At 51.8% G+C, this 24,693-nt stretch overlaps 6 protein-coding genes across 6 annotated transcripts; 3 read left to right on the forward strand and 3 right to left on the reverse strand.

Moving 5' to 3' along the window:
• Positions 1–1,350: 1,350 nt before the first annotated feature.
• Positions 1,351–1,587, reverse strand: CPAR01_03993 (uncharacterized protein; the record flags this gene model as incomplete). The annotated part of the gene is made up of 1 exon (XM_060488276.1): positions 1,351–1,587. The coding sequence occupies one exon, from the start codon at positions 1,585–1,587 to the stop codon at positions 1,351–1,353; it is 237 nt and encodes a 78-aa protein (XP_060352482.1).
• A 5,927-nt stretch (positions 1,588–7,514) lies between these two features.
• On the forward strand, positions 7,515–7,664 carry CPAR01_03994 (uncharacterized protein; the record flags this gene model as incomplete). Its single annotated transcript, XM_060488277.1, has 1 exon — positions 7,515–7,664. One exon carries the CDS (start codon positions 7,515–7,517, stop codon positions 7,662–7,664), a length of 150 nt encoding a protein of 49 aa, XP_060352483.1.
• A 1,964-nt stretch (positions 7,665–9,628) lies between these two features.
• CPAR01_03995 (uncharacterized protein) lies at positions 9,629–10,102 on the forward strand (the record flags this gene model as incomplete). Its single annotated transcript, XM_060488278.1, has 1 exon — positions 9,629–10,102. A coding segment is annotated over one exon (474 nt), but the record flags the coding sequence as incomplete, so codon positions are not given.
• Positions 10,103–10,945: 843 nt separating this feature from the next.
• On the forward strand, positions 10,946–13,943 carry CPAR01_03996 (fucose permease; the record flags this gene model as incomplete). Its single annotated transcript, XM_060488279.1, has 2 exons — positions 10,946–11,251; positions 11,310–13,943. 2 exons carry the CDS (start codon positions 10,946–10,948, stop codon positions 13,941–13,943), a joined length of 2,940 nt encoding a protein of 979 aa, XP_060352485.1.
• Positions 13,944–14,138: 195 nt separating this feature from the next.
• Positions 14,139–15,179, reverse strand: CPAR01_03997 (dihydroorotate dehydrogenase; the record flags this gene model as incomplete). The annotated part of the gene is made up of 1 exon (XM_060488280.1): positions 14,139–15,179. One exon carries the CDS (start codon positions 15,177–15,179, stop codon positions 14,139–14,141), a length of 1,041 nt encoding a protein of 346 aa, XP_060352486.1.
• Positions 15,180–20,622: 5,443 nt separating this feature from the next.
• CPAR01_03998 (uncharacterized protein) lies at positions 20,623–21,642 on the reverse strand (the record flags this gene model as incomplete). The annotated part of the gene is made up of 2 exons (XM_060488281.1): positions 20,623–21,009; positions 21,334–21,642. 2 exons carry the CDS (start codon positions 21,640–21,642, stop codon positions 20,623–20,625), a joined length of 696 nt encoding a protein of 231 aa, XP_060352487.1.
• Between the last annotated feature and the right edge of the window lie 3,051 nt (positions 21,643–24,693).

Genomic DNA, 24,693 nt, shown 5'->3' on the forward strand with positions numbered 1-24,693 from the left:
CCCCGAGATATCTTTTCTACGGCATCTACGTTGCCAAGATTACGGATGTTGGTTCACGCATGGAAATGAACATCGCCAAGGGATTATGCGTGACTAGCTACCTTCGCTAACTTGAGAAGCAGTATCTACAGAAAGGCATGCTGACTGTTGCTTGTATCTTGGCAGCTGTTCACTGCACAGGAAGCAACAGTCCTGTTCCTGATCTGAGAAACTAAGGCTTGGGGTCTTGGGGCTAGTCCGGGGAAAGGGCTATGCCGCGTGGTATAGATTCTAGTTGAGCCTCGGTCGCCAACACCGAGGTGCGTCGCTAACCCCATCCTTCCCAGTAAATGTGGCGCATGGCGGGGAAGAACGAAAAGGAATGAGGGGAAATTGAGGGGAAGCCGAGGAGGTGTGGTCTCGTGCCGTCAGTGCTAGGTGAGAGGATGTAGTCTTGTGTAACGGGTCAGATCGGCGAGAGCTTTCGATGCTTGTTGCCTTGTTGTAAACAAGCCACAGCCAAGCCCAAGCCAGCCTCGGTATTTGGCAGGCGGGACGGAACGTGTTTCGAGAGAAAGAAGGATGAATGGTACAGTCTGCGCCTTCATTTGCAGATCAGGGTTTCTTCTTTCCCTTTTCCCTTTCCCTTTTTGCGTTGGGGAAGAAGAGGGTGTGTAAGGACGGTGCATGCGGCTCCGTGGTTACATGGCTCCTCGATTGAGTTGGATGGAAGGAAGGGGATGGCAGGGCAAATTGGCACAACGAATGAGACATAATTGGGGCCCTTCTGTGTGATTTTCTGTCTGTCTTTCTCTTCTGGTCACGGAGCACCGGGCCGTCGCATCTGAGGCCCTCAAAGTGGAAGGAAGGGAAGAAGCGACAGCGGCAGCGGCGGCGGCGGTGACGAGAGCGGAGAAGGGAAGGGGGGGATATAACACGGCTTTTTTTTATGGATGTTATGGGCCTTGGTAATGAGGTGGTATTGAGGTTGGGGTTAAGGACCACCCAGACGTGACCGGGAGTGCGGATACTCCGTACCTACATTTGAGAATGAGGTGGGATTGGCAGTGATCAGGGATCTGGGGCTTCTCAGGTGAGGTCAGCAAGAGGTGCCGTTGGGCCAGGCGGCGAGGTAGTATTCGTGCTAAAGCGAGAACGAGGGGGAAAGCTGCAAGATAATAATGCGGGGAAGAGAAATAGAAGAAGAAACAATGGTTCTAAGAAGGCTTCGTTCTCTGTTGGGTTTAGCGCTCGTGACTGGGATGTTTGTTCAGCTGAGAGGGTGAGGAGGCATTTGAAGGGTGCTTTGATATGATGATCGTCTTATAGAAGGATCGATAGGATGAAGTAGTAAGGTCACAGGTGTGTTGCTTAGCGAGGGCCAGCCAGCGTACCGAAGAAATATAGAATCGGAAGGGTGGAAAAGGACATCGCTGACGGCTGGTGGTCGTAGTGTGGTTGATGTTGGTTTTCCGTGGGTTGAGTAACCTTCGGAGGTTGGGCGGAAGGTATCACCCGCATGATCGGCAGCGCGCCTCGCGCATGATGGGTAAGGCGACCCCTTTTACTGAGAAGGGCTTGAGGATGTTGGTTCCGGAGGTTGTTCATCCTTTGGAATGCCCGGGATTGAAGGTTGTACGACGTGATGCTACATTGTGGAGTTTGCGGGGGAAAGCTACAGTCGGAAGGGGAATCATATGGATTTGGGTGAGGTTGATTGGGAGAATAGGTGGCGACGAGGTGTCTGTCGTGATGTGATAGCACTAATTGGTTGATAGTTCGTTGCTTGGTGTGGCAGATACTATAGTTGGTGACCGTACCTAGAGTGTTCTAGGCCCTGGTTGTAAGATTCCAGTAAATTGTCCGAGACTTAACAGCTTGAGGTACTCTAGAGGTTCTATAGAAGACTGCTTGAACGTTATGCCGCTGATACGCGATGTCAGAATGGCTCTCGTATCTCTGGTAAGAGACAGGAGGATTCATAGCCAATGGTCGTTCCTTGATTCGGTCCTATAGAAGAGAGAACTGCGACCATATCAGAGAGTCAAGAGCCGTGGTTTCCCGGAAGAGAGAAATCTCGCCCTCTTCTGCATCTCTCAACTGAACAAGCTCCCAGGGTTGCTCAGTTGATGGAGGAGCATGGCCATATAAGTGAGAGTCTATTGACAACTCGACTTGAATACTTTGGTCTCCCCGCAGATTTGCGCAGCGTTCTTGAGACGCAGCTGGAAAATTTTCCTTACTCAGGCACAGTGCTCTTTTCAAGTTAGATGGGCCAATCGCTTGTATTTGATCTAAACCTTAGGACGTTGAAGATTGGTTACAAGAGACCAAGCATGGGCTTTATTGTGGCACAGTTGTGCACTTTCGTCGTTGAATGGGGTTATATAAGGTAGTTTAGACAGGTAGTATAGGTCGGTTGCGGGAGGCCCCTCTAGTTGCAAAGTCAACTGAAAGGTACTTGCTGCTCGATGAGTCACGCTGCGGTATCCCGTAGTTTCAATCGTACTATGAAGAGATTAATGTACCACTTCCCGCTAGGCTGCGTCTAGTATGCTGGAGTTGCAGAAGTGACACTTGTACCATGAAGGCTTTCAGCTTTGCATTGACAAAACCGGGAGTGAGAGTAGAAGTCAGACACTCAAGAGCAGAACTGAAGCGGTTTTAGACCCTATCACATTCCGGCGAATGTGATGTTAGCCAGTTGAGCTAGTTCTGTATGTCTTGATTGTACGACATCAAAGATTCCAGCAAGTGTTTCGGAGAGCAGCAACTCAGGTAGCACGCACGACAAAGATACCTAAGCAACGTGAATAAGTCGACTGCCGCCTTGCGTTACATGTTGGAACGTTCGTTGACTCTTCTGCACTGCATCCAGATACCTGCCCGTATCTCATGTCTATCCACGCAACTCATCCACTGTCCTTGGAGAACGAAGAGCATAGTTCAGCAGGAGGCAGGGCTTTGGAAAATTTGTGGCGTACAGTGGTCACTAGCTACCGATACGTCCACTCTCGCTATTGTATTCATCTTTCTGTTGGATTCATAGTCTGACTCCTACTGAGATCATGTCAAGCCTTAAACCATGACTTGATGGCCTACAAAATCTACCTTGACTCAGCAGCAAGGAAGCTGCCGCACTAAGCTTGCCTATCAAGAAGGCTCATACGGCGCACGCCTCTCGAATATGGCAAGGAAGGCAAGAGCAGTCAGGTATGTCGCGGTTGAGGGCTTCTTGTGGTCAATATGGTCAAGGTCACATACTTACTTTCATGTACCTAACGATGAAGCCATTCCTACTTACAGAGACACGGGCGGTTTGCTTTAGCAATTGGATAATGAAGAATAGATGAGGTTCCGGGTAAGAGCACAAACCGAGATGAAGTGGCACAGTGCGTTACCCCCTTGGCGTGGCTCGAGAGTCCAAGTATCCGAGGCCCAGCTTCAAGTGCACAACGATGAACAGCAAGTCCATCTTGAGCATTCATCAGGATATGAACAGCACAACGTTAGACCTCACTAGCTACAATATACTTATCCAAGAGAGACATCTCACCAGAGCCTTATAAGGAGGCTGGACTGGCATTGCGGCTCTCGACCCGGTCTGGGTATGGGTAGCCGATGCCTCTCCTATTCGTGGCGAGGATGAGATTCATCAAGTTCTCTAGTGACGAAAGAAAGGTGCCAATCTCCTTGAGATCCACACTCAATTCTACGTGGCATTGGACCAGGTGAAGAAGATATGAACACCTCTGACCAAGCTTGCTCCACATGAGAACTGTCATCAACCTCCTGTCCTCCAAAGATTAGCAGGACCTATGTGAGTCAGTCTCAAACTAAATAGAATCAGAAAAGACGGCGTGAATATACTGAATTTATCCACCATAACTGACATTCAGAACCTACAACCTCACGAAAGGCATTCAACTCACACGTTCCCATTCCAAATAGCCCCACTCACATTGTCCAGCAAGCCCAGCCTCATTTTCTAAAAGCATTCCTGACGTCTTGGACGGCAAAGCTTTCGGCGAAATGAAACGTCACAACTTTTGCTAACTATTGAGGAAAAATAAACTCTGTCATGTAATAAGTGATAACATCTCGGGACTGGAAGACTCTTTTGCTTGATATGCAAGACCGAGGAAGAATCGTCCAACATCATTTCGACTTAGATACGGTGACAGGCAACTAATGTACCACATCTTAAGCCTAGCCTCAATCGAGAAATATCAACACACTCCTGTTCACAGTCAATCACACGTAACCGAAAATGGCTATATCAGTGTCTCGGAAACGGGAAACAGGAAGGTCTGCCATCATACAGGTAATGAGAAAGCGAGGGTATGCCAAACTGCTGCCAAGCAAATGTTAGATCCCAGCGTTACGATCCGCACCTTTTGATCAAGGCAGACAACTGATAAAGATACTTTATTTGGAGGAAACGGCAGACACAGAGAAAGAGACTGGCAGTTCTTCCCCCTCGGCGTGCCCATATACATCATCCTCAGAATATGTACCTAGCACGAGCACACGAAGCTGAGATATCAAAAGTAGAGCCCCTTCGCCAAGTCGTTGTGAATACCTCCGCCCTGGTCTCGCGGCCGGCAGTCTTGTAGAAGCCACGTGCCCGTATTCTCAGCTCACTGTAACCATTCCAAACGCCACCTCCCTACCTTGACACGACGCGAACAGAGCGCCAACCTGTTTGCGGCACGACTTTCCTATAGTAGAAACATTCGTCGCCGCCAACCCAGAAGACAAAAAGATCTTTGACTCGCAAGCTCAGGCAGGACAAGCTTCTGCCTATAGGCTGTTCCGAGAAGTTAGCGGGCGATGCTGCAACAAGTTGACACTCCGTAGGTCGATAGTTACCGTAGGGCTGAAGCTGACTCTGGATGTGCCACTCTCTCAATCGAATAGTGTTCGCAGTCACATATAACACGCGTGCGAGCGAAACACGGTAGACAGAGATCAAAACATCGAAGCTGACTCGACGATTCACGGGGGTTGACACCTCAGACTTGCCCATTGGGTGCTTGAAAGTTGCGGGTTGGCTCCCGAAACCTTGTTTGGTTGTATAGGGATGAATAGCCGCGATCACGAGTTAGATGAAGTCGGCTAGATGCAGTTGCGAAGCTCAAGACTTGATGGCAGTAAAGCATGTGGCCGGGTAGTCCGAGAGCATATGAGGGACGTCCTGTCCAAGATAGGCTGGATATGTCATTGTGATGAGTCCGTCCTTATGGTGCCCACGAATGACTCCGCCCTATGTGTAAGACGGCAGATCACGATCACCTTTGCTTGATATACATAGCAATAGCTTATTTTATTATGGATGTGTAAGGTGTTAATCATAATGTGCCATGCCGCCATGAGAAATAAGACACAATGTTTGCCTGCGCTGTGCACATTCGTCATTCTCTAATTATTTTTGCCAAATTAAACAAAGATCGACTTTGGCACCGAGAGGAAACATGATTACATGGAGACTCCCAGGAAGCTTTAACGCATGGTAGACCGAATAAGTGCTGTATGCTGTTTTGGTGTCGAGGCAGACCGAGGCAGCGAGGCGGTTGAGCTGCTCAAAAGTTTCAGACAGTATCGTAGGTTGCGGGATGCAACTGCTGCAGAAACGTGCGCGTAGCATATGTTGTGTGGGTATGCTTGTAATCGTCGGGAACTCTCAATCGCCCCGTCAAAGGCTCTCTTGGTCCCATTGGGAAGTATGTTCGCCCTGCTCTAACCCGGCTAGTAGCAGCGAAACGGACATTGACCGTGAGTTCGTATGGCACAGACACTGAGCTGGTTGCCTGCCGGCGGTAGTGAGCGCACCGATTACGTTTCCTCCATGGGCAGCTGCCAGTTTTTCTTGGCATCGGAAGTCTTTGGAGGGGTCAAACTCGTACGAGGTTGGGTGCTTCCACGGAGACTGACTCGTAGAGCCCGGAGAAAATGCTTGGCCTTCTCATCAGTCCAGTTTGTTGCAGTAACGGCGGTGCAAAGCAGCCAGTGGGCAACAATCAGCCACAAAAAAAAAAAAAAAAAAGCTGTCCTGAAAGTCCCTTAAAGTCCCAGTTCGACTTTGCTCAAGGCCATCATCTTGAAACTTCTGGGTTGCAGTTGGTGGAAACTACGTGATGGGCTTTAGTTGACGATCCGATATCTGGTGCGGGCCGTGGCCACAACGGCACAAGGAGGTTATCGATGATTGCTTGCTGAGGCTCAACTTTTCAAGAGTCAAGACTGCTGCTGGCCCAGGGTAGGCTGGTCGGGTGGACATTCCGCCGTGGAGTCTGGGATCGGGGGTTGTGCTCGGACGTGGGATTGATACAATGAGATCAAAAGAAGGTTCTTTCGCAACGGTTCGGATGACGTTGTTTCTCCATGATGCGGGCATAATGTTGACGAGGTTCAGTTTCGAAAGAGGGCGATCTCTTGACTCGAGCCGGGGGGTTGGTAGTAAATTCTGGCTTCCCAGTAGCAATTCGTTCACGAATCAACCATATGACTTAGCCACATGGTGAAGCTCTCAAATTTCACAGACAATAATTGAGTAAGTACACGACACGTTTCCGTAGAGAATGATTGGATTGACTGTACAACGCAAGGGCCGTGATACTGCAACTAGGTCAGCCGAGGTATGATTTAGAAGCTCGCAAGGTCTTTGGGCGCTGTCTGTTCTCTGGCACGGACGCCACCGTGAGCTTATTGCAGAGCCAAAGGTGCCAAAAGAAAGGACGGGGCGGGTTTATTGTCTAGTTTTGGTCAAAGGGTGATCCGGAAACGGAAGGATAGCGGCACTGATAGTGTAGACATCGTAGCCGTGGAGAGATGGAGATGTAGACAAACCGTTGCCGAGATTCGGGAAGGTCAGTTACTTGGTACAAGAGGATTGTTGCGTTGGCGGCTGGGCACCTCCATGGGGTGGTGCGAGAGGCAACGTCATGTGCCGCCGTTGAAGGCGCAGAACAAAGACGAGCAAGGTCGGACACTCTCATTGGAAGCTCAAATACCGATCGTGGCTGAAGGTGACATCGCATTCGATTGATTGCCTTGGCCGACGTGTAGAGTGACGGGTTGTCGGTAACTTTATCGACACCACACGTCCCCTGCCAGATGCGATGTATGTCACGATGTAGTGTGTACGTCAATTGACGGTTCCGAAAGCGAGGAGGCAAAATGGCAAAAGTCCGTCTCACCAGACCAAGGTGCTAATGGAAGGAACGAATACACGTGAGAGACAGAGCCAAGTTGATACGGCAGGAACACCTGGAGTCAGGCGTGTGCCTGCCCAGAATGTCTGTTCGTTCCTCCGCAGTTTCCAGAAAACCGTCACCGCCACCAAGCGTCCCGTTCGTCTTTCCTTCCGTCCCAAACTGAGGTCGTTCTTTGTTCCTTCCAGCCATCTACTCCTCCCGTTAGGTAGCTAGGTGCCTTAATACTCCGTACGGTGCTTCAGATACGTCCAATTGTCACCAAAGTCACAAACGGGCGGCTGCAAGCGACCGTTTCTTACTGGCCCGCGATTTTCAGTTATGCCGTGTCTGCGTCGCGCCTTTTCCTGCATTCTTGTGGCTCCTTGGCTCCCACTCATTCCTCCAGGCTTCACTTCAAGCTTCAGGCTTCACCTCCTCTTTTCCAATCCCTCCACCCGATCGACAAAGGGGTCCGTATTCGCTGCTTAGGCGAAGCAGATATTGGCAGGCCGCAGATCGGTTATCAACCAGCTTTGGCAAGCTTAAGGTCCAACGAGTCCCGCTCGTCCTTCGGTCCATTTATCGCGCCACGCTGGGGGCCACATTCGACTTCGGGTGCACTATGGAGTCAAGGAGCATGTCCACCGCACTTCGCAATCAGCCAAGCATCTGCCGCCACAGGCCACAGCATCTGGCAGTGAGCCGTTTGCTTTGCATTGAACGCCTGGGCGACAAAAAGTCTTGGCACTCATCGGCCCTCGGGCATTGCTTCGGCGAAGGGTTTTCTTGGTCTTTAATTTTCTCACTTCCTTTCTCAATGTCCCGTCCTCTGATGCCGCAAATAGAAACACGGAACAAAGTGACGTTTCTCCACTCTACTAGGACGCCATCCACACCTGCGTGTTTTTTCCCTTTCTCTCCGCGGAATACCTCGATATTGCACCACGATATCGCCGAGGGAGACAGAGAAGCCGACGAGACGTATTATGGGCGGAACAGCATCGGCTCCCAGGCAGGGAAGGGGATTTCGGATGAGGAGGAGGGGTGAACTGTGGCAAAACTGTCGACTGATTTTAGGCTGGCATTCCCAATGAGCCGGATCCTGCTTTCCAGGACTCGACGACAAGACTTCCGACTCGCGCCCTCAATGGGCCAAAAGCGGGAGGCTTCCACTGCTTCGTACGGAGTCTCACAACGGAGGCCACTCAACACTGGAAGCCACTGAGGGGAAAGGGGGGGAAGCTGCGAGTCGTCAACCGGTTTTGTGGGCAGTCATCCTTAGTAATTCTCTCGAGTGGATTGATCTTGTGGAGCGGATGACTGGTTTCTTTCGTTTTCAAGGTTGCCAATTCTCAAGGTCTCCCTGAGTCCCTCCCTTCCCTCTCGGCTCCGGGTACCATCACCTTGCGGCTTGCCTGACGGATGGGGTATTGGGTAAAGTATGTACCTACCATACTATGGAGTGCAGATGTTGCGATAACTTTTACAATTTACGTTCCAAGGTTTCTTACGGATAAGGTACGTTGCAAAGTAGAAACCCGCCTTTTCCCAAGCCACTTGCCGCCCAATGCTCACTCTTACCCTCTCACTCTCTTGAGGTGCTCTCTTTCCTTTTTCCCCCTCCTCGCAGTACATACAGTCCCTGCAACCTTTGGTATCCTTGCAGATGGATCATGGAGCAGAGCGATGGAGGAGGCTAAGAAGCTTTTCCTCGTCTCACAATCTCTCATCCTGGGTGTGCCTGGGTCTGGGTGGGAGGAATCCATTGAATCCTCGTCCAACTTGGCCCGAAAAGGTCCAGAATCCGGGGTAAACCCGCCATGACCAAATGGCTGATTGGCTTGCAGGGCGCCGAGGATCGACGTTTCTATGTCATCGCCCACCGCCCATTATTGCGCCAGTCCGTACCGGCTACGGAGGGCCTAGGGTAGTGTCTACGCTACTGCAAGCCCGCCGCATTCCATTCTTTTGCCAAGTACCTACTTATCCTATGTACCAAACGTACTCCGTACGCCGTGGGTACTTTCTTCTCGCAACTCCAAGCACGCAGCTGCCAAGTATCGCCCGAGGTCTGCTTACCTGGCACTGAACGGACTGGCGCGAACCCAACGCTTCCTCCGTCTCTCCTCCTCTTCTGCCTCCCGCCCTCGCAAAAGGTTCGCAAAAGGAAAAAAGAGAAAAGACCGGCTGAGTCTACGCAGTACTTCCAGACGTACGCAGTACGGAGTGACTGACAGGAGTTCCAAACTTCCAACACATCAATGCGCACCGCCGAACCTGCGGAAGCTCCACCGCCGCAACATACCGTTTGATTTTCCCGCCTCTTTCAACTTCCCTCACGTCGTCCATCGACCACCGACCCGACCCGATACGCACATTATTGCCTTTTGCCTATCAAACCATACCTGCTAGTACACACCACACAACGGGTAGTTTTAAACCTAATTCAAATCCAGACGGTCAGAGCCTACGGGAAGGTTGTCACCACCTCCTGTCCTCCACGTCTTGTCATCCAAGGCATCCCGCATCACTTCAGTCCAACCAGTCCAGTCAGTCAACCAGTGACCATTGTCAGTCACCGCCACGGTGGATTCCCGCGGTACTGGAGACTCCAAAGGGCCCACGACCAATCTCGCTCTACCACTCCCACGAGCTCAGCCCGCCACGACCGCCCTGCCTCTGGTCTCCATCAATCCGCATCGTCACCCACTCAGATGCTCCATTGTACCAAGGGACCCCATAGTACCTACCAAAGTATCTTTTCGCCAGAACTACGAATCTCCATCGCGGCTCGCCTTTGTCCCCGATCGGAAAACTCTGCAACGGCTGCCATAGGCGGTGGGAACGCAACCGCGACAACTGAAAGAGGACCACGAGTCCACCAGCCCACGCGACGGCCCCGTCAACGCAAACCATCCACAAGTTAACTGTCCAACCAGCCATTACCGAACCGACACCACACCTTAGACAAGCATTAGCCTGCAGAGGAGGCGCCCAGCATCACTTACGGTTTACCTCGCCTCGACGAAAGCTGTCGTTCTTTGCTCCAACTATCCCATCCCGTATTCTCGACTTTTCTATCTCGACTCTCTTTTCCTCCCCTTCTTCTCCCCCCCGCCACACATTCAGAGCTTCTCCTGCTGGCTCTGTCTGTCTGTGTCCCTCGCTTACGGCCAGCAACCCACGTTACGTTTGCCTTGCCGGCTGTCTTCGCCTACACTGCCGCTAACCTCGCCAACGGCTTGTATGACGCTGCGCCATCCTCGCCTGCCAATTACGCGCCGCGGCTTTGTCGGACATCACACACCACTCGAACTGCCGGTTACGAAGATATTCGCGCAAGCTTGCAGCTAGAAGGATTGGACGACTGCTACCCGACGCTCAAACTCACAACTTTCCTACTCCAGCCTTTTGCGTTCCGCCCGATTCATTAGGACTTGCACTCTGCACTGACGAATTCGCCCGACCCCGAATTTTTTCTCCAAAAACGCCTCGAATCCGCCAGAACAAAGCTTCAGAACCCCTCCGCTTTTCTGATCTCACCCCGCGAACAGTTGCACCACCACCGACCCTATCCATCCGAGGTTTTTCGATATCGAGCGGAATTGCACGCCAACACCAACTCATTCGACTGCGTCCATGTGTCAGAGCCCAAAGTCATGGCATGGTTGTCATCGGTGTCTAGTTAACCACCCTACACCCCTTGCCAAACCTCCGTGGTGGTGAATCTCCCTCGCGCTCCCCAGGTTGGTCGCCACTTCTCGCCGAGCATGTCATCTGCCGATGCCGCAGATGATAGCGTCCCGGATCGCGGTCCGGCAGTCTTTGCCGTGACAGCCGCAACATTCGTCCTAGCGAGTGTCATGGTTGCTGCCCGTCTGTTCTGCCGGCGATGGATTGTCAGAAATGTCAGCTGGGACGACAAGATTATGTTCTTTGCCTGGATGATTGCCTTTGGATTGTCCTTCACCATTTGTTTTGGTACACGAAAAGGCTTGGGTCGCTACGACGACGATATACCCTCGGGCCACTGGAATTCTTTACGAGCGTGCGAATATGTTTTTTCAATACTCTATGTGAGTACTGCCGTTCTGCTGAGACACTGGCTTAGGTGCAATACTTACACAATTGCAGAATCCCGCCCTGATGGCGACCAAGACCAGTATTCTGATCTTCTACCTCCGCCTCTCCAAAAATACGAAAAAGGTGCTTCGGTTTGCATCTTGGGTGACTCTGGGCATTGTCAACCTAGCAGGGGCTGTATTAACCCTCATCAACATCTTCCAATGTCGGCCGGTTCAGGCCGCATGGGAAATATGGCGGGACACTTCACAATGCATCCCGCTGTTGACGGAATTCATCTGTTCTGCTCCCATCAACATCGTAACCGATTTAGCTATCCTAGCCTTGCCGATCCCCGTTCTCACGGGTATGCGATTGCCACCGAGGCAAAAGATTATTCTCGTACTCACCTTCACTATCGGTATCTTCGTCACTATTGTGGACGTCGTCCGAATCTACTACCTACAACAAGCCGTCAGCTCGGTCCCCACCGGCGGCGTGTCTAGCGATCCGAGTTCTCACTTTGGCGGCACACCCGACTTTGCTTGGAACTCGTCTTTGTCATTTATGTGGTCTGCCGTAGAGGTTAACGTGGGAATGGCTTGCGCGTGTATCCCTACTCTCAAGCCATTGATTATTAAGATTCTGCCTGCCATGATCATCGATCCGGATGGAACGAGATCGAGCACGCAGACCGAAAAAGACGCCTTAGACAGCCCTAGAAATCGCACCGGCAGCGACGGCCTTATATCACCGACAAGTCCGAATTACCGTGGCTCAGTCAACATCCAAGAGCCCCCCGTAACACATCGAGCCAGTCGAGATATGAGCGCAGCGGCGAACGCGGAGGTGAACGACATGACAGCACTTGAGTTCTTGACAACACCAGATATGACGTTGGCCGAATATGAGGCCACCGGGGCGGGCAGGGTTGGCGGCGCTGCCAACCGAGCCTCTATCGCAACGAGCAGAGAAAACACCATTTACTTTGGCTTCGTCAACATGAAACGCCCCAAGAGCATGGTCAAGTGTGACGCTCAAGAATCACTCCGATACTGCCTGGTGGTCACAATCTTATTTGTGATGTGGGGCATTTCCTACGGTCTGCTAAATACCCTCAACAACGTCATCTCCGGTGTGTCAGGCATGACCGTTGCTCAAACTCTAGGCCTCACATCCGCCTACTTTGGCGGTGGTTACTTCTTTGGTCCCTTGTTGGTGGGAGAGTGGATTCTTAGGCGAGACGAACATCATCGAAGAAACCGCAAGAACAACAAACGCGACGCGGAGAGTGTTGGTGGCTTCAAGGTTACTTTCATTGTCGGGCTTTGCTTCTACGGTGTAGGAACCATCATTTTCTGGCCATCCGCTGTTACCAAGTCCTGGGGGGGTTTCCTACTCAGCAACTTCGTGGTCGGCTTTGGCTTGTCTGTCCTCGAGACAGGAGCCAACGCATTCTTGATTCTCTGCGGGCCGCCAGAGTACGGAGAGACACGACTACTTCTCGCTCAAGGTGTACAAGGCGTGGGCTCCGTTCTGAGCGGTCTTATGGCCCAAAGAGTATTCTTCACCAAGATCACCAATCAGGGTGGCTCAGACTCTGTGACGTTGCTGAACGTACAATGGACGTACCTCGCCATCACATTGCTTTGCGTCGCCCTAGGCCTCTTCTTCTACTACATGCCGCTCCCAGAGCTGAACGATAACGAGCTGCAAGAATCGGCAGACCGGCTTCCAGTCAATCCTCAGAAGCGTAGCATCGGCGGTTTGCAATTGCGCACATGGAGTTTGATCCTGGCAGTCCTCGGTCAGTGGACCTATGTCGCTTGCCAAGAAAGCAACAATATTTTCTTTCGCGCACTCACAATAGCCATCCTCCCGAATCAGGAAGACGGCGGTGTTGCGGCTACGAATGCCGACACAAACCCAGGCGAGAACAGTGACAAGCCTCCAGGGCTCACAATAGGTGTTACAGATTATCATCTGATTGCGCACAGTGTCTTCGCCATTTCGCGATTCATTGTTGCGTACCTCACATATCTTTCGGTGCGCAATCCGCGCATGCCGAAACCGAGAACGTGGCTGGCCATCAGCGTCGGTCTCTCCACCTTGTTCGCCCTTCTCACAGTCGTCTTGCAGCCATCGGATCCGAACCTCCTCATGGTTGTCGTCATACTCTTCTACTTCGCCGAAGGACCTGTTTGGCCCCTGATCTTCGCTATCGGCCTTCGCGGTCAAGGCAGGCGTACTAAGCGTGCTGCCGCCTTCATCACCATGGGTGGCTCTGGCGCAGCATTCTTCCCATACATTGTCTACGCCGTCATCAACAGCGGCGTGTCAGTGCAACTTTCTTTCGTCATCATCGTCGCCCTGTTTGTCCTTACGGGCTTCTACCCCATATGGCTTGCCTTTGTGCGCGACGCCAAGACGATGACAGACCCTGCACACTCCTACATATCCCCCGAGGAGCGTGTTTCCGGACAGGACGAAATCGACATCAATAGCCAAATCAGGAGGCGCAGGCGAACGCTTTCCACGATTGCAGCCAAGAGCAAGCGAGGCAGCATTTTCAGCAAGATATCTCCCTTTGGGAAGACCAATGGCGAGAGCGTTACGCCACCAGTAGTAGAGCATTCCGAAGAAAAGAATGGCTCTAGTAAAGGATCTGAGGGGAGCAACGATATCCATCAATCTCAGACAGTATGAGTGAGCGAGCGACATGTTTTGATTATTTGTGCGACAACAGGCCTACGGGCCTTTTATATTAATTGCTATATACCCAATGATAATGACGTTCAATGAATAAAAGTTATGATTAACATTCCAACCGCTCGTCTGTACGAACTTGCATATCGCCATTGTGAACGTCATGAGATTGGAGGATGCTGTCCACAGCCGCACTCAATGTTTCTCAAGCCCAGCAGCTATCTTTTCAAAGACTTCTATTCCTTCCCTTCCTAATGCCGTCCCGACGGCAACAGCATACGCACCGACGCTCTTCATCCGCCTAAATCCATCAGCGTCCGAGACGCCACCGACACCAATGACCTTGATGTGCAACAACTCTGGCTCTCGCGCGACCAACTCTGCAATGGTCTTCACGTTCCCCAGCGCCAGCGGATGCAAAGGCGCCCCCGCCATCCCACCGAGTCCAGACCCCGGAAGTCGCGGGTTGTGGTCGCCGCCCTCGAGCAAGAGACACGAGCCGAGCGTGTTTACGGCGGTGATGAAGCTGATCTTGCAGGGCACCTTGAGCATAGCTTTCGGGGTGACGACGGTGGCGTCCTCGCGCAGCGCGGCGATCAGCTCGGCGTAGTGCGCCAGGTGTGTGTACGGCGGCGTCTTGAGGCCGATGGGGATGAGGGGGTCCCGGGGGAGTGCCGCGAGGTAGGCGAGCAGCTGGGCGCGGTCCGAGGCTGGCGGGGCGGCGGCGGCGATGTTGGGGCAGGAGAGGTTTATTTCCATTGCGAGCGGGTGGGTTGTTTTGGAGGAGAAGGAGGCTATGAGGGCGTAGGATTGTGCTATTTCTGAGGGGGTGCCTGTGACGGAGATGATGATGAGTTTGCGGCGGTGGTGACCATGGTGGCCGTGGCCTTCTGGAAGTTGGCTGATGAAGTCGAGGTAGGTTTGGAGGGGTAACGGGGAGTAGCCCAGGTTATTCAGGGACGCGACGTCCGCGGGGCCAAGTTGGGAACGGGGCGCTTCCGGGGTGGAGGAGTTTGGCGCCGCGGAGGGTTTTGCGGTGGAGGGGTCGAAGAAGGCGTATTGGTGGCTTGCGTCGTTGTGGGCGAAGCCTGCGAGGAGGGAGGTTCGTGTCGTGAGGGCGCCTGTGTGGGGGCACGCGTGGAGTTGGCGGAGGTCGTCGAGGGTTGTGCACCATGGGTTTGCCGAGTTTAGGAGCTGTGGGGAGATTTTGAGTTCTGGGGGAGGGGGGGATTGCATTTTGGGTTGTGATGATGTGCTATGGTGAGGTTGATAGATGTCTTGGACGAGGGTAGAGGACTGTGGTGTGAGAGGAGAGTTGGGAAGAGGTATGAATCGCTGATGTTGGTGAGACTGGAGGAGGTTTGGTGGTTTAGGTGGGAAAAGTTATAAGATGTATGGGGAGTTGGTGTGAGTTGACGTGAGTAGGTGTGAGTGAGAGAAGGACGTCGTGAGGATCAGATATCGCGCCGCGCAGAGGGAGTCGGGCGCGGGGCGGGGTTGTGATAAGATAAGATTTCCGGGCAAGTCCGAAGACGCGGCGGGGTGAGGGTGGGGCGGGGCGGCCGGGTCGTCCGACTACAGTTGCTCGGACCCCGCTCGATGTCTTGTGGAGGATTATTAAAGACGTTCGTGAGAATGTAGGACGTAATTTGTTCCAGTGCCAAGTTTGTTTGGAGAAGAGTATCTCAGAGTACTTGAAAAGAGAAGAAGGGCAGTGTTCGGCAGCCTAGGCTCGGAGAGCGATTTCTGATGAACGAGAAGGGGTTAATGATGGGTAGGTAGATAAAGGTTGCCGCTCAGAGAGCTTCGTGCTTAACAAGAGAGTCGGGAATCATGATATAACCGACCGTGATGACCGTAGATGGGGCTGTAAGATTAATTTACATTGTCAAGGGAAACCTGGACATGGTCTGGGTAGCAATGACAGTGTGGATTGCTTTCCACCAGACGCGTGGTCCGTTGAATATATGGTCGTATAGTACGCTGTCTAGTCACATTAACACTCATTGCAAGTTCCAAATAGTCTAAGGCTATGAGGAACGGGGCCGTAAGGGTGTCGTGTCCACAGTCATCGTTGTAAGCGTCAGTCGGCGTACAAGGCTCCGGTCTGGTCTTTGACGACGTCCGTTTGCGCTCTACACGGCAGTAGAAACTGATGTACCTCGACCGTACCAGGTGAATCCGCCTGGCTGCTGTCTCTTTCTTCTTTTGTTTTCGAGTCAAGTTTTCTGCCTCGAGTTTCGTGCTGCTGCTACGTCTTGAAAGAAACCTGCCAAAGATCTGTTTTCCCGCAAACTTTTGAGGAAGAGCGGTTTAAAAGCACTGACTGAGCCGCACAACTTACACGCTGACATTAGTTTTAGAAGATATCCTCAAGGAAGTCTGTTTGGATATCTACCTGTAATGTCAATATCGTTGGGGACACACTTCTTGCGAGCAACCTCGCCAAGGCGGTACGCCCGCCACCTCTTTGGTTTTACTGTCAAGATCCACAGCCATAGGGTGGCCTTCCTTTGACGGAAGCAGGTTCAGTTCGCGGAACACACCAGCTGAAGTCTGAGCTATTGTTCCAGAGAGATCTCTTTAGCAGGATCTATCAACGAGTAGAGTGCTCGAGTACTATACTCGGCGGCATGAACACACACACACACACACACACACACACACACACACACACACCTCCAAGCTCCTTAGTAGTCGGCGGAAATTCAAACTTATATAAGAGTTTACGGTCATTCCAGAAATGAGCTTCCTCTGTTTGGCACAGGCATCTGTGCTGGTTCCAGTTGACTCTCGCACGGGGTAGATAAGTCTCCGAAGGCCACTTCGGAAAGTATAATGACGCTATCTGTTAGGATTCTCCAGTATCCGAGTAATTATGCCTTTCGGTTCAATGGGTTCTTTGGTTAGGTCTTCCGTGGCCTTTGAGTATCCAAATGTGATGGACCTTCTAGCGGACACAGATGGGGGAATACAGCATATGGTATTGGATTGTTGAACGCTATGTCAATCTTCGAACACAGAACGACGATCGGATACTCTTCTTCATAGACCTTGGAAGAACATGCTCAAGTAAGCAAACCACTGGGAGTTCACTACGTCGAGTGATATGGCTTCCCAGAAAAGAAGAATCAATTCTGGGGCGTTGAAGCGCATATTATACTACTACTGGTAAACGGGGTCAATATTTTCATGGAAAATAACCGTCATATCGACCGGCATCTCCTCAAGAAGGTCGCCGGACGTGGATCAAGTTTCAATTCGCGAATAGGAACAAGGCTATCACGCTGTCTGCTTCAATAAAGTGACCGCCCATCATATAACTTGGTCATGATCGAAGCAATAGCTCAATGTTTCCTCGGACCTAGCGTCCATCAACAGCTCGACATGCCTTCCGGATCAAGAAGATGACTGTGACTCCTCAGGGTGCGCAGATTACATATGCAATAAATCCTACCGTGACAGACATCATCGTAGCAGCTGCTCCGCAGAATTTATATCTCAGTTAGGTCACGAAGCCAGTAGAGATTGAAGCTGAGAGAGGCCTAGAAACCCACCCGCAGCGCTCTTGCTGTGGTATCACGATAATCGTGGACCGTGCAGGATTCCCGGGGCTTCGTATAGACTTAAATCCTGCTCAGCCAATGCTGGAACGGGAATCAGTTGAATCGATATGTGTGCAGCACATCTCCTGTTTACGAGACAGTATCATCCGGCACGAGCTGAGAATAGAATTTCTATTTACGACCTCGAATCTTCGTCCATAGCTTCAAATCACCTGGTCACTTTAGAGAGGTCAAGAATATTGAAGTTGAGCGAGCTACGTGATAGGACGACTATAGGAATACAAGCACTCTACTGTATCTCAGAGTGAGATGAGAGGCAATGTGATCAGGAACCCACGGCATCGCGATTCTTCTTACCGACTGATCTAGAAGCGCACTTTACAATGTGAGAGCGAGGAGGCGTGGAGAAGGCTGTGGCGGCATTCTTGATGTTCTTGATGCCCGTAGGAAAATCTATATAATCAGGGCGACCCCCCTACATCGTCTTTTACTCAACTTCGAAAGTTGGTTCGACGACTTTCGCTTCCAAGGTCCCTAACGCGGCGAAAGATTTAGTGAGGGCCCAACTCTTGAGGCATCGACAGGCATACCACAAATCCTCTCCATACGGGCGCCTAATCGGCGTCTTCCCTCTCCTTCTACTTCTACTACATTCCGGTAGTGATATTACTCTCCAACAAGAAGGGCCTAGGGGAAAGCTCCCTTTCCAAAGATCAATCTTGGCGTGGCTGGTCATTCGCCTAGGCGAAACCCCAGAAACAACCAACTCAAACTTGCTCTCGACGTGTAGCCGCTACAGTCCGATCCTCCACAGTTCACAGAGTCAGTTGCCCCCGAAGGTTGTTGTTGACATTCACTCTCCCTACCTATACGTCTTTAAATACTGTCTATCGAGAGGTCGGCCGACGATACCCAAGAAACCGATGATCGAAAAGGCATCCGTTGCGATCCGTCTCTTTGCCGATTCGTCTCCTTGCGAATTCAACCTTCTGACGTCGCGAGGTGACACTATTAATGTGAACAGAGCTCCTGGAGGAGGGGAGAGGGAACAAAAGTGACATTTGGGTATGTTGACTATCTGCAATGTTGAAGCAGCGTCTGTTGATATCGCCTCGACCCGGAACGCTTGCTCTTTTATCGCCATGACAGGCCAGCAGGCCAAGAGTTTGACAGCGTCAGTGGCTCGAATTGTCTCCTTTCCTCACAATACTCTTCTTCTTCATTGCTCTTCTTCTGTATTCGACATCAAGTATCCCATAACGTTTCTATCCCTGCGGCTCTTGTAGCCTCTTCTCGCTCTTGTTCTGGGGTGCGTTTGGGCCTCTGATGGTTGTACCACTCTTACTGGCAATTGTGGAGGCTCATGTGACATCATCACCTCTCTTCGTCTCATTGAATCTTTGGTCACGCTGGAGTCACCGCCAACGGACTCTACCAGCCGCAACTCTTTGGCAACAGACACGGCCTGGCCGATTTTTAACGTGCTGGGTGGGATCAATAGAGCTAAAAACCAATGTGATAGCCTTACGGCCGTCCGCGATATGTTGGGGATTCGAGAATCATCTGCCACGGAGCGCATGACAAACTCACTTTTCACATAGCCCCGGCCGGCAGTGTTCCTTATCACGGTAACCAGATGAAGCTCTAGCATGCTCCTTCTAGCCTCCTCTTCTCAGCTAGTTCAACATTTCAAGACAAGAACTCCATCTGATCGCTGCGCAAGTCATCGACGTGATTCCCAATGAGCTAAACGGTATTTCCATCCTGGAAAGGAAATACACAGAGGTAGGTGCAATAAACCAATGCCCGCGGCACTCGAGGATTCCCATGATCCCCCGCGCCTCGGCATAGCCATCCCAGGCTTTCCCAAGAGTAGCAGACAGCCCAAAGAAACGACGGGGAAAAGCAAGCCGCCCCGTCGACAATAAAAAACTCTCGCAAACAAGCTTACTCCAAGACATGGGACCGGCTAAACCGCCAAACCCTAACTAAACAGGTCGCCGTCCATTCCCAACAAGGTTCAAACAGGATGGGACTCCCGCGACTGGAGCTTCCAGCCAGCCCTCCAAAGGCATCAAGAAGCACAAGACGCCAAATGGCTCCTCAACCCCGGTAGTTGAGGGGGGAAAAAATTAACTACGAAAAATCCCGACTACAACAATCTAATTAACTCATCTCACCAAGCCGTGACAAGCCAAAAGCTTGTTCTGTCTCTAAACTACCACACACACAGAGAGTTCAGAAGTCCAGACCAGGCACAGCCACCCATTGGCGGGGATACATTCCAAGATAGAGTTACGTGCGTAAAAAAATGCGCAAGAGCCGAACGTCGCCCATATCCCGGCGGCCCGGGAACAAAGAACTTTTGCTTCTTCTCGCGCGTAAAAAAAAAAAGCTATCATTTTTTTCGGGTTATTATAGAGTGCAACTTTAATTTTCGCTGCTTCAGCCGGAGGTACCTATCCTACTTGATCAGCCACCCCGCGACGGCAGCGACCATGGCCAACCCATGGACAGGGGAATTGAAACTAAAGAAGAAGGATATCCTTCAGCCCGTGACCACCTCTACAGTAGTCTATTCGGTAGTCAGCAGTGCCCGAGTTTTTCTTCGTCTCAAACAACTAAGCTCCGTTTGGAGACCTATTTGGAAACTTTTTGAGCATAGCCGTAAGGCTAGTAAAAGTCTTTGTGTAACCACAGCCTTCAACCTACCGCAGTATCGGCGGCGCCAGAACCCGGGGTGAGATTTCCCGCCGTCGGTGAACTGGCTAAAGTAATGAGCATTCACTAAACTCTACGGACGAGAGTGAGGATGAACGAGCACACGGCCGATGAGGCTTTCCCCGACACGGGCAAGCGCCAGTCCAATGCTCTCCTGCGACAAGCGTCAATGCGGCGGTGAGAAAAGGACATCGTGCAACGATCTTGCAGATCGGACAGCGGTGGTGGATCAGCCGACAGAAGCATGGCCGCCGTGGTCCTTCACCACCGAAACCAATTTTGAAGAAAATGTGCTGGGCTGGCATCTGATCCAAACGAGGATGGTGTGATATCATCGCTTCACTTCTGCCATCCAGAGCCGATCTCGGGCCTCGAGATATCAACCGGCATCCTCATTGCTCGACTGTAACATGATAGGCTTCAACCAGTATCGGGTCTTGGACAAGAGCACCTATGACGCAATGGTTGTTCTTCGGCATTAAGGCAGAAGCTCCAGGCTGTGTTTGAGTCATGCCACAAAACGGATAGAGAACGGTCTCTCGGTTGGAAGTGGGTTGCCAGACGGTTCTCAACAAGTAGACGAATACTGCGTAAGGCCCATGACAGAAGTATCCGTGTGTCGTCACAACCAACCACAGAAACGGCCTGTTTGTTGCGCTCGTAGAGCTTCCGCGGGACGCGACTAGGTATTGGGTTTGCTCGCATGTCTTTCCGTACACTTCAGATCGAGCACTGTCTACAGATATGCATGGTTGTACGAGTTGATCGGGTAGGTAGTTCTGGCCGGGATTTGTCGGTGTTTGAATTCAAGAGCGTAATCTGGTAATGACGTGCAACCAGGTAGAACGGAGAGTTAGTCGCCGGTGGGGTCACTGGGGTGAAGATGCACCTGCGAAAGTTATTTCCGGAAGACCCCTGACTGTCGGTGCCAGGGAGCCAGGCAGCCTAGGACTGTTGGTAATGAAACGTGGGGACTTCTGAGTAGAGCAGCAAAATCTTCGACACATCTGTGAGTGTCTACTGAGTACTGCGTATGTAGGTATTCAGCTTCCACCCGGTTGACCTAGTTTTAAGTTGTGCCACCGGGCGGGTTGAGCATTGACCAGTGGGAACGATCCCCCACCCCGAGCGGATTTGGTGATCTTGTCTGGGGATAGGCCCGCCAACGAGAAAGTGGACAAGACTATGCAAGAATGGAGACGGTGATCTGCGTTTCGAAGGTGATTGTAGGTAAGGCCATGAACAGAAGCGCCTCCAAACGGTTGAGACTTTGCACCATGTCCTAGTAATGAGTCGTGACTGGAACTCTCGGGCGTTCCAGAACCCTTGCTTCTCGACCATTTTTGCTCCTTAGGAGTCAGGCTAGGTTGCCTGCGTGATGGCATTGTCTTTGCTTGTAAGTGAGTGTACATGCTGGGCTGAATAGAATTAAGATATCGAGTCAAGTCGTATGGCGCGTAGCAACTGGTATGCTTAACGATCCACAGAGATGCGATATGTCCAAGGTTCTCTTAGTCCCAGAAAACTGGGTTGACGTGCTTTGACAGTTTCGTTAATTGTGTCCACGGAAATGTCTGAAGCTGTCCATTGGCTGGTGCCTTGACCCCAAACGTGTTCTATCAGGCTGAGGAGTCCGGGGCATCGGCCTTCTTGGTCCTCAGCTGGGTTACATCATGGACTGAAAGCCCTACAAAAGTTCAGGTATACGTGAGCAGTAACTTGGGACGAACAAGGCCATCCCGGGAGCGCTTCGGGGCGGTAGGCTTTCGTGGTCTTAGGCCTCGTGGGTATCAGTCTGTGAGGGGCCGGTGTAGTAGGATCGCTCGATGTATCTGATGTCCGGTCTCTTCTTGTCTGGGGTGAGAGTTCATTACGTCTTTTGCGAGCTGTAGCCTTCGTAGTCTTAGAAAGAGTGATACCGTTTAAAGAAAGCCTGTTTGACCGAGCCGTATATGTAAATGTTTGTTGGCGGAGCACTGTGCAGCAATCGGGCCCGTCTCATCTAAACAATGGCGTGTTTCTCGCATCTGGAGCGGCCAGTGTGGCGTCGAGAGCGTCCGTGGCCACCTGGCAAGGGAAGCTACATGATTATCGAACTGCACCCTTCATTGAGGTATTGGTCTGACTGATCAGTCTCAATATCAGGCGGGATGCCAGGCGTAGTTTTACGACCTGCGTCTTGCAGTCTTGCAGATGGCTAGCACACGCGCTCGCAGCCCACAATTCGGCAAAGTTGTCTCAGATGTGTGAGGACACGGAGAAAGACCGAATTCGTCGTATGGCTATCCGTTATTGTACAATATAAAGCGCGTCGCTCGGGAGGGCAGAGACAGCTGGCACATGGACGGGTACCGGCTGCAGAGGGTGCAAGACAAGTGGTTGTTCTAGCGATTCTCGAAGGCAGCTGTGCATCGTTGTGACATGAATAGCAGTCGAGCTAAGGCAAGCTGGTCTCAGAGTCCATGCGACCGTGCGGTATTGCGCCCGGGTGGCCGCTTGGTCTCACATTCATCAGACGATGCTGGGATTCCCGGCGGAAGGTTGAGACTGTAGGTACGACACGGGCGAGTCGCAAGTGAGCGAAGCATACTTTGCGCCGTGTTCGTGTGCGTGTATCGGTATTTGTAGCCAATGGAGGGAGAGTACTTGAAGATTCGGGCGGATTGTCTCGACTCCAGGCCGACCGAGAGGCAGATGATGTTTGACGCGAATATCCGTACTTTTGTCTTGTACGGATTGGTGATGGTTGTGTGCAAGTCCAGGCAGGTTGACTTGTGTAAGAGGAGAGAGCCTCACCCTTGATGACAGAGTACCCTGCGGATGGACGTAAGGTAAGGTATTGTGCACAGTGTGTCGAGATGATGAGTCGTGAAGGTACCTTGATCCACGTAGTCTTCCTTTCGCTGATTTGCTGCATCGTCTCCGTTCCGTCTGTTTTGGGTCTGCCATGGTACGTTCCTGTCTGTACAGAGGTGGAGCGACAAGTCGAGTGGGTCTCTGGGAGCATGGGTACCTGTGCACGGTGCAGGCGCTAGGAAAATGACAGACAAACCAGTCAAGAAGCTCCAATGCGACCCACCTGGTTAAAGTGGATCCCTGTCGCTCTCCCTTGAATGGCTGGCAAGACCGCAAAGCGCAGTATGGGCAGGCGCGACGAGTGCCTCTTAAACACGACGACCGTTTGAAGCTACCTTACCTTCGCACTTTGGTGAAGCCATTGACAGTCCGGCCAGATTCTTCGCATCACCTGCTGTGCTACTCCTGCTGTGCCCACCTGTCATAGGCGAGCTACGTGGGAGCACCAAGTCATGAATGAAGCGTAAGTGTCCATGACTGATTCGGGTGGTCCATAGTAGCTACGTTACACCTAATGACTGTACGGAGTAGTGTACTGATGTGATCCGTACAAGCTCACGACGCTGTGTTCGTAGATATCCCGGTATCCCGTGCGCTGCGAGACAGGAGGGACGTTGGCCCGCGCAATGGTTCGAGTCCCCACATACCCGAAAATGAGGACGCGACACTGCAACTGCGACTTCACGTCAAGGTGGTTGAAGGTTGTCCTTGGATCCCGACTCCCGACCGGCGACAAGCCTTTGTGGGTGGAAAGGGGACAGGGACCTGGATGGGAGTGGAAACTTCCATTGAAAGAGAAGTGGCCAGTGCGGTCCAGTGGGCTCGCTTAGCACTGGACCAGGGATCTGGGCCACAAGGCTCCCTGTCTTGCCTTCTTGATCGGGGCTAGATCCGAGTACGTACTTGTTGCTTTCCGTTAGGGGCGGCAACCAGGATGGACAGGCCTTTCCCCTCCTCTCTTGCCTGCACATGGTACGGAGTACTGCGTAGATACCGGTATCACGATCTCACATTATACCTACCGTCTTGTTGAAGACAAAAAGTCTATGATATACGTACAATAGTTGCCTCTGTCTTTGCGTTGCATGAGATGAAAGCAGACACGGCGGGACGGGTTCTTCCCAAACCCCGGAGGGGACGATCCTCAAGGTCTTAGGTCTTTAGTCATCAAGGGACAGACAGGCAAATCGGCGCTCGTTCCTTCCTTGGCCCGTCATCCAATCTCCTCCAAAGGGCACCAAAGCTGCCCTCGTGCGTTTTGACTCAGCCGTCAGACCCAGATCACTGGGTGTCGTCCGTCGGTACTGCACCGTTTTCCCACGGTTTTGGGCCTTTGGCGCGCCTCCGACCCAGCATCTGCACGCTTTTCAATCCTTCCAGGCCCCCCCCCCCTCTCATTTTCTTTTTTCAAACCGCGTCCACGTTACCGGGTGCTTTGTACGAATACTTACTACGCGCACTCAATTATATATCCGTTCGAAACCCTCCGACTCGCAAAGTGCAAGCCATACTCCGTACCGTCACTGGAAATCTTCGCAAACGGCTGACAATCTTAAGGCTCAAATGGAAAATAGATTGACTTCCCGAGTCCCGTTTCTTCCTCTCGG

Source organism: Colletotrichum paranaense, assembly GCF_030867605.1.
Source record: "Colletotrichum paranaense strain IMI 384185 chromosome Unknown Scaffold_3.1, whole genome shotgun sequence".
Taxonomy (NCBI): Eukaryota; Fungi; Ascomycota; class Sordariomycetes; order Glomerellales; family Glomerellaceae; genus Colletotrichum; species Colletotrichum paranaense.